Source organism: Pelecanus crispus, chromosome 2 (assembly GCF_030463565.1).
Source record: "Pelecanus crispus isolate bPelCri1 chromosome 2, bPelCri1.pri, whole genome shotgun sequence".
Classification (NCBI taxonomy): domain Eukaryota; kingdom Metazoa; phylum Chordata; class Aves; order Pelecaniformes; family Pelecanidae; genus Pelecanus; species Pelecanus crispus.
The window spans coordinates 60,769,663-60,781,683 of record NC_134644.1 but is presented as its reverse complement, the minus strand read 5'-3'; the positions used below and the strand labels follow the sequence as shown (position 1 = coordinate 60,781,683).

The window sequence follows — 12,021 nt, the reverse complement described above, 5'->3', positions numbered from 1 at the left end:
ATTTGCATGCTTATTGTCACTAGCAGAAAGAATTAATGTCTTATTTGAAGTAAAAAGGCTTACAAATAGAGAAAGTACTTGGGTAAAAATGTAAGAAAATGAACTTAAGAAGCAAGAAATGCTTTGTGAAGGAGCTGGAACAATTTGTTAGTGGAATCACTGAGGTGACGATGAAGCTGATTGAAGGTTATCCTCTCAGGTACACAGACAGGATGGCAGCCTTCGGCTGAGAGCTCTTGTTCCCATGAAGAGTGAGATGGCTGAAGCAATGAGCAAATTCTGGCTAGAGTAAAAAGGATTCTACCTGAGCAAAGTTCAGATGCTGCTGAGTGGCTGGGCATATCATTCCCGTAGGAAATGAATGCCATACCTTTTATGTAAAACACTGAGCTAGAGAGCCAGTATAATCAAGTAAAATGGACAATATCTTGCTATATACTCAGCATTGGGTTGTGGGATTTTAATAGTTCATTAAATTTACATTGCAATTTTGTGGATGATATGAAAAAATGACTGTGATCTGGCCAGCATGAGAGCTCTAATACAGCTATGGGAGAATGAGCTGAAATCTACTCTGGCTCATTTGTTATCTAGGAAAGTGCTTGCTGTGTTTTAAAGTCTTCAGTACTGAAGCTGATGCAGAGACCAGAAAGGATATATCTGTATTTTCAAACCACATCCTGAGTTGACAAAATTGCCTTACGAAGAAAAAATGTAAACTGGTCAAAACTGATGAAGTGTTAAAACCAATAAAGCAGTAATCAATGTAGCATTCACACTACTACTTAATTGTTTGCTTTTCAGTGTGACATACTTTAATGTGTATGTATCTTGGCATATAATATACTTCTACATACTATGCATGTTACTACAATAATTTCATTCTCTATATCATATCCTACAAAATTTTAAATTAAAGGAATAGGCTTATGAATGGTAGGAAATTAAGAAAGGCTGTGAAAGGTGAAAAGATATCAGTGAAGTGAGAAGGTAATAAAAGGAATCTTTTCAGATACAATATCTGATCTGTAATTGGCATAGAAATATTTTAGGTATTGGCAGTGGATGATCACCATGGTCTCAGAGGGAGGGAGGTTTATTCATGGCTCCAGAGCTTTTATGACATCTTGATTACCGTTGCCTTCCCTTTTTCCTTGAGGGGAGGTCTTTTTCATGGTTCATTCAGCGCTTATGGTTGTTGTCAGTAAATGTGTTTCCCTTTCACCTACCCACCTCTCTGAGACTAAGGCATGTTTGTTTGCAAGTTGTCTGGCTGAAACTGAGCTCATGTGGAAGAAAGTCCTTTGAGTTGTCTGTCCAGAGCCCTACCCATGCCTTGGGGAGAGGAGTTCTTAGTAGATATAAGGAGCACAGTTTTGAAAAGAATGGGCATCCTTTGCTGTCAGTTTGAGCCTTAGACTTCGCTCTTAGATGTCACGGATGCTGACATTACAAAGCTAGATATTGCTCTCTTTTCACCCACCCCAGGCAGTTCCCAGCTTCCTGTGTCCTTTCACCCTTCTCCTTAAATATGTGCTCCTCAACCAGATAGTGAAAATCTCCTTTGTATTTAACCCATCCATTCCAGAAAGAGGAATGTCATCTGGACCACTTCTCACAGAAAGATGGTGTTTAGCAAGCCTGCAGTTTACAGCAAGATGTCCATTTCACTGGTCTCTGTGAGAGTGGACCCTGAGCAACTTCATTCTGACATGGTGGCAGCCTTGGCCCCCCTTGGTTACTGCACCCTCTAAATTACGGCTTAGGGGAGAAGGAAGAAGTACATCCCTGAATTGCCAGTACAAAGTCTTTCTCTATGCTTCCCTTCTCCTTTTAACTGCCCTGTTTGGTAGTGACTCCTAAAACTCTTTCAAGAGATACTAATGTATAAGCGTATCATTTAAAGGTGACTGAATCCTACCCTTAGATCTTAAACTCTTTCTAAATTAAAGCTTGTTTGCCTTTAAACGTGCTGTGCAATATGTTTAAGTCAGGTTATAGACAGTCTAAGAGAATACAGTGCCCTCTGCACTGTGCCTGTGATGATCTAAGCTTTTCTTTGTAGTTATTTCGGATTTTCTTACCCTTTTTTCAGGAAATGAATGGCACTTTGTGAAAGCAGATTGTGTAAGGGGACTGGTGACAGGACATTTAAGTGAAGCATGGACATTTCAGTTGAAGTACAGTGTGTTAGTCAAATGCTACCTGCTGGGCTGATTAGCAGTAACAGTATAATTCTGTAGCCTGTGTTATACAGGAAATCATAGTAGAAAAATGAATGGCCTTTCTTGTCTGCAGTGTGGGAATATATAAACGTCCCGTGCTTTGATATTTACTTTGTCTCAGGTTCTGGAATGACCAAGAGTCGTGTATGTGCTTTCATGGTGCATCCATTTTCTTAAGTGCTTGGCAGAGCAAGAGGAGCAGTGATTGCAGGGAAGGAACTGATTGTTTTGTTAGTTTGTGATTTTTGTGTTGTGGTTTTTTTCAACAGAGGTGATAGCTTTAGGTTGAAAAGGTTCTTAAGGTTTTTGTTGGACTTAGCCTCTCTGTGTTTTTGCTAAATAAACAAAGTGTGTATACCTAGACTGTCAAACAGAGGCTTTAAAAGTCCTCCACTGTCTGGATGCCTGTCACTGCTGCCAAGACTATACAGTGAAAGGCAGGACTGTCAACCATCACTGAAGTGCAGAATTTTAGCTTTCTCTCTGCCTGCTCCTCTCATACTCCAGCTGTGTTTGTTTGCGTACCTGTCACATACTTGTATTTTTCATTTTCACAATCCACGCAAACCATAAATAACAGCTACATTCCCATTTCAGATATCTTTATTAGCCTTCTCCCAACACAACATCACCCAAACCCTCTGTTTTATGAATGCCTTTTCAAGAGATCTACTCCCTGCTAGATTGGCTTTATTTTCTTTTTGGGCACCAATCCACAAGATCACTGCATTGTTGCTATTGAATAAAGAGTAGGACTTTGGAATCACTTCTGTCATACTTTAAAACACAGAAATTGTTATGTTTTTGTTCAACTTTAAGTACTCTGACAATCTCTATCACAAAAAGATACAGTCAGTAAACACTTCATTGTTTCAGATAGGTCCTGTACTTCGCGATAGGTACACATGTGTGAATAACAGAGCAGGATTTGTCTGACATACTGACAGTTTTACAAGGGAAGAAGACACATTCAGAATGTTATTGCATCATTTTAATTACAAGTCAGAGGGAACTCTGTGTTTCCTTCATTCTTACCTTTTAAACTGTAGAAAACGTCAAAGCCAAAACAAACAAGTTCACGTATGGTGAGACATATATACCAAGAAACTACACAGTAGTTGCTCACGTTTTTGAAGGCTAGGCTAGGCTAGGCTAATATTTAATCTTCAGTCCCATTGCTCACAACAAAAGCAACTTATATGTGGATTACTAATCCTTTGCAAAGTCACCTTAACTTCACTGTGGTTCCAGGTTAATGTAGCACGTTTTCTCCATGGCCTTTGTTGGCGGGGGTGCATTTTTACTACTAGTTGACTGGTAGGGAACTGTTGTGGGTGGGTCTTTTTAGTAGTACTATTTTCAGATAATTGATCCATCTTTTTTAATCACAGTCATCACCAGTCAAACAAAAGCAGTTTGTTTCTACACTTGAATCAATAAAATGGAAAATGAATTATGGTTTAGCCATAAGCTTTGCCATTAGCTTTTGCTGTTTTGTCTCCTGTTTGAGGATAAGTTTTCCTACCATTCATATTCTATTGGTTGTATGTTAGGTCTGTGTGATCGGTAATCTGCAGAGAAAATACGTGCTCTCTGCAGTACAAGAATAGCTTTTTTGTTTCAGTGTTTGCTGCTAATATAATGTGTTATATTGATCCAGTCTGGCTTCTCAAGTATTTTCCTGATGGTGATGAGAAAGATGGTATTATTCTTCACCAAAAGGCAAAGAGCTTAATTTTCATGCAAACCAATATTCAACAGAATCGTAAAGCCCTAACCCTGGTAATAAAAACAGAAGCTGATGCTATTAATATATCATTCCAGATACACAGAGCACCATTATGTGGCTCCTGGGTTGAGTAAAACTTCATGTAATTGCAGTGGCCATAGACTTGAGCCCTATACAGTTGGAAACTTCACCAGATGGCCATTGTCAAGGCAGCTTCTAAAGACTCTATCGCTGCAGTGTGTTGAGGCCCTAGATATGACTCACTCAGTGGTAGCTTTTTAAAATACAATTACTGAACATAACTGATTCACATTATGGAAGTAATAATAATAATACTTTGCACTCAGTGACCTTTTATCTGAGGACCCAAAAGCTCTTAACCAAGGCTTTTAAATACTCCCTTTCTGCTTATAGGAAATAAAGTGTTCCGAGGCTTGATGGAGTGTGAGACAATTGAGCAACAGCAGTCCAACTCCGTGGCCTATTGCAAGCAGTCAGGTGGTGCTCTCTGCGGGTCTGGGACTGGGACAGGAGGGCGCTCCTGTCCCTGACAGCTGGGAGGTGATGTGCCAGTTGCTTGGGGTGGAACCTCCTACTTCAGTAGTACTTTTAATCTTGAGTAGAGTCAGCCTGTGAGTGGGATTGCTTGTACATGAAAATGCTGTGTGGCAGGAACAAGAACAACATACAGTCGCCCTAACTTGAAATTTCCTTTATTCATCTGTAAACTGTGAGGATAATACTGAAATGATGTTAAGATCTGGGGATGAACGATACTAAGGCTCAGATATACCACACTTAGCTGAGAGGCTTAGATGTGGAGTGATATATCTTAGTCTCTGTATATTCAGGACAGACAGTTAAGTACCTGCAAAGACTGGCCTGTATTTTAGGGAGAACGGTTATGTCATTTTTAAAAGTGCCACATGTTGGCCATGAATATACTGAGCTTTAATACTCAGCCTCAAAAATCACATAATGGTATTTATCGGTAATGGGAGTAAATAACTGTGTTTGACATTTGCTTTTGTATAGTCAGTAGTTATTTTTTCTTTTTCTTTTTTCCCCAAAGTGATTTTATTGTTGATTTTCAGGTTCATGCCTGAAAATTTTCCTGTGACTGTTTTTGTTTTATCCTTTAGATCGATGTGATTGTGACTTTGGGTGGACTTGGAGGACGCTTTGACCAAATAATGGCATCAGTGGAAACACTTTTTCATGCAACAAATATCACGCCTTTTCCAGTGATAGTTATCCAGGAGTGCTCACTGATTTACCTGCTTCAACCTGTAAGTGTTGTGAAAAGTTACTTCATAATAAAACTGACCTTCCACCCACCCTGACCCTGTAGGTCTTGCACCATTAAATGCTCATTTTCTTAATTCTATTCTGTAGGGTCAGAGCCTAAATATAAAATATATTGCAGGGAAGTGGACAGCAAATGATGGGCTCTGCAATCCTGCCTTGGAAAAGATTGTGTTTAATTTGTTCAGGATAGATTTGTTTGAAAGGGGAGGAACACAGAAATCCAGAGGGTGTGAAAACTGAATTTGGGTAAATAGATTATTTTGATTTTAAATGAAAAAAAGATTAAAACTTTTTAATTAGATTCCAGTGAGTTTAAAATTAGCACACAGCCCTTTTGTATGTTGAGTAGCAATAAGGATGTCTGCAGTAAGAGAAACAAAAGAAAGATGTAAGAGGAAAATATGAGGGAGTTCCTGACAAACACATCAGGCAGAGCTCTTATGTGGTCTGAGTGGTGCAGTTCATTATGATGGGAATCCAGCTAGCATCAACGAGGGAATTTATTTAAGATGTGTTATTTTTGTGGGTTTTCAGGTCTGTTATTCCATTTATTGATTCATAAAATAACACACACAAAAGATCTTGCTGGGCTTCTGCTTCTAAGATTTAAATTAAAGGCAAATCTAAGCATCAAAGAGTTTTCTCTAACAGCGATTCATTCATTTGTTTGGAAATACCTTTTCCTGATGTCAGTTTCTAGAAGCTTAACTAACTTTCCCATTTTATCTTGGAAAGCTTATTTTGTTAAAATAAGTAACATTCACAGATAAATTTGACAAAACCCTGCACCACACGTGCTTCATTGTAATTTGAGAAAAGCATTAATAAGGTTCTATGAGATTATAGATTTAAATCCACAGGGGCAGATGCTGTATTAACAACTTTGAAGCACTGTGTCTGCAGGAAAGATAGTAGGCACAGGAGCTCATTTGCCAGTGTGACGAGGAATGACTGTGATCATTAGTTGCACAGCTACATGGGTAGAGGCAGCAGAGCGAGGGGGAAAGACAGCGAAAGGATAACTTTGGTTAAAACCTGAAAGTGAGGAGTAACTCACTTGTGATTGACCTGTGGGTGCAGTGCTTCACTGACCACTGTAAATTAATTTTAGGGTATTTTTAAGAACATACTGAAAAGCTGAAATAAGATGGAGAATTCCTGATTTAGCTTACAAAACGCTTACTTGGACAGGAAAAACTTTTAATTCTTTTCATTCATCTTGTCCATAAGTGGCTTTAAAATGCCATGCCTAAGGTTGCTTTCAGAAGAGTATTCAATTAATAGTTAAACCCTTTGCAACTTGAAAAAAAAAATCATAATCTGTGCATTTAAATAAAAAATGAGAAGTTACTAATTGTTTGGGCTTGCTGGAAAATTTTTATGTTCTGTTTCTAATAATGCCATACAAGAAGCATGTAATACTGTTTTGTTGGTGGAGAGAGTTCCACAGGATATTATTTCTTTCTGCAGTTCCTGGCTGTCAGTCTGCATTGCCAGTAACTGACTTCTGTAACTTCAGGCTGTTTCTAGCTTTCATAAATAAACGGCAGATATATGGGGCAGGTCATTCAACCAATCTTAATGCTAACTTTGACACAAAATTGCTTTTCATTGTTGGTTTAAACTTGTCACTGTCAGCATCTTCAGTCAACTGTCACGGTACCTCCTGATAATAATATTAATCCTGCATAGTTTAGATAAAAATTGAGTGAGTAGTTTATACACAGAAAGAAACAAGGATCCTAAACTTGGAAGTACTCTTTTTTTGTACAGAGTTCAGTGTGATATTTTTCTCTTGTAAACAGCCACAATCACAGCACTCTCTCTTTTTCCCCCTCTCTCCTTTGTAATTTAAAATCAAGGTAGGAGGGAGTTGAACACAGTGGGAGACCCACTGACTTTTTGAAATGCAAGTCTGGAAACTGTGCAACAAATGAAGCAAGGTTTTGAGATTCAAATGCTAATGCAAATGATAAAGTTAAGAGCATCATGCTTTTCCTATAAAATGTAGATCTGAAACCTTTCTCTCTTGGGGAAGAAGAATCTGATCTTTATTGGATTCTTTGGATAAAATGTATGAGCAAAATGTAACCATGTTTTTGCTTCAAAATAACATTAGCCCTCCACTCACTATAGTGGGAGACTAGTATTGGTTCTCTGTCATGTGTACCTAGGCAGAGGCTAAAATATGTGGATAGAGCAGAGAAACTAGTAATCCCATAAACAACCCTTGGAAGGATACAAAGGGGAATAACAAGTCAAGCTGCAGAATTCGTAGTCAGTAATGCAGAAACTAGGAGGAGGACTGCGTGAGTAGATATCTAAGTACACCACATCTATTAAGTAATTGCTTTGAAAGAGTTATTTCACATTATTACAATGTTGATATAGAGGGGTACATCAGAAGAAATATATCAATATTTAACATGCTTGTAAAGGTCCACAGTGTTGTAGAAAACAGGCTTGCTAAAAGTCTTCAGGGTGATAGAAGGAAGACAGCAAGAACAATGCCCAATTTGGAATTCACTGCAGACTATCAAGCAAGAAGGACCCGGTAAACAAAGACTTTTTTCATCAGCCAATAAAATGATCCAAGTACTGAATGTAAGTGTAATTGGCATTTTGAGTACTGAGGCCTCTCTTGGGAAATAGATGGACAAACAGTGCAATATATTTTGAAATACATTGGTAAAAATGTTTTTTGGCATGGAAAATGAAGAAAACTACAAGAAAGTAAACTCTTATATTCATTTCTGACCTGTAAGGATGAACTATTCTGAGAGGTAGAGAAGAGAAAAAAGTTGGGAAGGATTACACCCCATAAATGTCTGTCTCTGTGGACTCTGTGGAGAAATTGAGTGGTAGGCTGAGATCTAGGTATGCACGGTAGGTGTCTAAATTTAGATAAATGAATTCCAGTATAGCTCAAATTAGTAAACAAGTATTTAAGAAAAGAAAGCAGGCATGAAATGAGGTGCACCTATGGAAAGGCCCAAGCAATGAGAACATAGTCTGTAACTACAGAAGATGTAAGTTGACAGTGAAAGATTTTCTCTTGTCTGAATGGGAAGGGAAAACTAATAACAAACAGCCTAAATTTAATGCATCTTTTGCTCAGTCTTCACTAAAGCAAAATATCCCTTTGAGCAGATAACGAACACAGTTAATATTGGTGCCAAAGTCTGAAGACTTAAATTGCTTTAGAGAAAAAGCAAATAAGAGATTGAGCTGCCTTTGATTTTTGCCAGCTCCAAGGGTTGTTAGTTTTTGTGTGCCATGCAACACTAATTAGGATAGGAGTCAGAAATAGGGAGACTGTAAGAATTCCGGGAGGTGATGCTTGCTCTGAAGCATTTTCTAATGTGATGATTGGAATTTTAAAAAGGAAAAAGAAGAAGAAAAAAGAAAGAAAAAGTATCTCTGTACTGAATAGCCGTCGTATTTCTTTCTGGAGTGAGGGGAGGGAAGAAAGCCTGAATTCTTAATAAGGAGTAATCACTCGTTATAAGCAGCATATTTTATGCAACAGTCCATACGTTTTATGCTTGAAATTTTGGTAATATCAATTACCATTAGAATATAGCCTGGCTGAAGAGCATTAGGCCTTTAGAGTCATGTTTATCATGCTAGCCATGCTCAGTATGAATGGCTTAAGGCTTTACATACATACTTTCTCATTTTCTGCTAGTGTGCTTCTCAGGAGTACAGAAACATTAGCTTCTGTACACTGAGCATAAATTATCTTTTATCTGTGAGTTTTATGGCAGTTTGTAATACAAGGTAATAGGATTTATGACCAAGAAATGAGAAGATGTCCAAGAGTTAATGAGGCCTGTCTTTTACATTATACTGAGCAGTTCAGTGTTCCCCACGCAGGATTCCAGCCCTGGGATGTAGGGGAGAAGAATTGCTACCTACACATGAAAATGTGTTACAGCAGCATATTTTTGTCAGTTAGCTAACTCTTTTGAAAGAGTGTGTTAATGCTTCGATAAACCTTTTTCTTGCACACAGCTTTTCTTGTGAGTGCATGCCTGCCTTCCCTGTGAGAAATGATGAATAATTTAACATCATAGATAGTAGTCCAGCAGCTAAATATGAGCAATAAGAATCAGGAGTCCCATCCCTTATTCTTGGCTCTTTACTACCTTTTCATTGAAGAGAAGTAAATTGTATAGGCTTTTCATCTCACAGTCTCCTAGTTTGTAAATTGGATAAAGCCCACGTCCTTCTCTGAATGGGTACTGTGAGGCTCGTTTAGTTTTTTACAGAACGCCATTACATTCTCAGCTCTGCACCGAGGTGGAACATAGTATTATGGTAATAGTAACAACAGTATTAATAAGGCCCTTTAATTAACATAAATATTGCCATATAGTAGGCTGTGCAGCTAATTAGCATGGTCCCAAGCACAGTTTTAGTGGGAGCCAGCTATTGTTCTCACAGACAGTGCCTGGGCACAGTTTGGGGTTAGCACAGGCCAGTAACTGCTTACTAAGCGTTTGGAGGGTACCGCCTTGTCTTGGGCCAAGAGAGAACAGCATATGCATATGAGCAGTGCTGTGCCAGCTGGCTTGAAGTCCAGAGAGTATCACCTGAACTGTTTTACAGATGCAGACAGAGTGACTAGGCATGGAGATCTGCTCCTAGATGGGGACATTGCAATAGATACAAGTGCGGGAAGGTACAAGACTGGAAACTTTACTGGAGTTTGTTGCTGCAATCCTGAAAATCCTGAGTGAGTGTGCCTCTTCTGGGGAATAACTTTGGAATTTGGAAATTTGGGGTTAACCTTTAATGTCTCCTTTTCCTGTATTATTAGTACATTTTGTGGATAGATTCAGTTGCAAAAAGGTCCCAATTGCCAAGGAAGGGGTTTAAACATATATTTAATATTTAAACATATATTTAATATTTAAACAAAATATTTAAACATATATTTAGTGCTTAAAATATTTATTGTCCTGAAAGGCTGTCTTTCCTGTTTGGTATCTCCTCTGAAAGAGCACTGTTGGAACTTAATCTAGTGGACAAAGCAGTGAGTCTCTGTGCCTTGAGCTCCTTGTAGATCACTTGAATGAGCGTCTATGGAATTCACAAATATGCAACTTCTTGTTCTTTGATAAATACATCTTTTTGTGACTTTTTCTATGACAAAGTCAGCCGTTGAGCTGGACAGAAATACTGCCAATGTCAAAAATATTAGCAGTGGAAAAGTCTTACTCAAGCCCTTCTCTGGGAGCCTGACTTCTTCACAGAAACCCTTGCAGAAGGGGTTTTTGTGTTTCCAGAGCTTCAGTAGGACATTTAAATGGCTTCTCAGAATAAAAAAAAAAAAAAAAAAGTTGCTATGTTGGTAGTTTAGCTGCCTTAGTTTCCTTCCTTGGTAAGAAATTTGAGGATTTGGTTACAGCTCAACTTCTATTCTTAAAATAAGACTGTTAGAGTTAGAGCCTGTGTTTTTCTTCTTCCCTGGGAAAATCCAGCTGGGCTAATGATCATTCAGTCATTCTTATAGTGTGTTTTTATAGTGGGTCTGTGTAAATGGCACCTTCAAAAGGCTCCAAGTCCTAGTTACTCAGGTTTATTTTATGGTTATTTATGGCTATGAAGTGGTGTTGCTTCGTGTTTACCACAGGATTTCTGTGTTTTAGTGGATAACAGTGATTCAAATTTCATTCATTTTTGTCAATCACATCTTGACCTGGGGAAGATTTACTTGCTATCTTGCTTCTCACTGTTACAAAAGGAAAATTTTAGTGGGATTTTCTTTTAACAGCTAAATTCTTTATAACTTAGTTCTATTCCACCATCAGCAAATGTGTAGTATGAAATATGCAAAGCTTATATAGTATCTTAGAAATAATAATTAGCTTTTGAAACACTCCTATCCTTTCAAGCAGTTTATTTAGCATCAGTTAAAAGTGCAATCTGCATCAGCTTAATGAAATACTTGGGATTATGTGGATTTTTCATGGACTTCTGTGCAGGGGATGACGTCTAATAGTTATGGATTACTTCTGTATAATGAGGACTGTTTTAGAGTGGTTTCGAGGATTCCCGGGGAAAGAATGGCACGCACACACAGTCTATCTAGCAGCACAAAAGGCTTTCTTAATTACACTAAAAGAGTTTAGCAAAGCAATAGTCTTACCAACCCGAGGGCCGTGAGGAAGATGGTCCATCCATACATTCTTGTGCGGTCTTGCGCTGCGAGTTCAGCCCAGTTGTCGGTAGGTGCCAGCTTTACGTGGGCGTCCCCATGGAGGCAATGGTGACCTCGCCGTACACCAGCCCACCCCTCTTCAGGAAATCCCGGTATTTGTATTGCAGGAGGAATGGGTTTCGACACACGTGACCAGCAAGTGCCAAAAACATGCCTCGGTTGTAACAAAGGGAGACTATGGCGCATGCGCCCGCTGGTCAGGTGCGCTGCACGCGACATAATCATCCCGTCTATTAGTTCATGGGCTTTGTTCACGCGACATATTACCATAATCCAGCAGTCACATATCAACCTTGCTCAAGCCAATAACAAGATGCTTACAAAGCAAGCTGAGCTGTGCCTTGTATATTCCCAATTGCACCTCCTTGCTGACCATAGAGATAATAAAGCCAAGAAACGATCCTCCCTAACAGTTCTCAGCCCCCTCGACTCCATGATCAGCATTTCAAACAATAAATTATCTGTCTCCTGTGCTAACTACATTCCTCGGCTATCTACTTCTCACCCAGTGTCCATCCACGGACCAAAATTCC

The 12,021-nt window shown here is 38.8% G+C and overlaps 1 protein-coding gene across 1 annotated transcript in view; it reads left to right on the top strand.

Annotated features, from left to right (window-relative positions):
• TPK1 (thiamin pyrophosphokinase 1) overlaps positions 1–12,021 on the top strand; it is a 311,952-nt gene that overhangs the window by 196,622 nt on the left and 103,309 nt on the right. Inside the window, exon 8 of the mRNA XM_075705017.1 lies at positions 5,097–5,243. Coding sequence (XP_075561132.1) covers positions 5,097–5,243 — 147 coding nt within the window. The remainder of the gene's footprint in view (positions 1–5,096; positions 5,244–12,021) is intronic.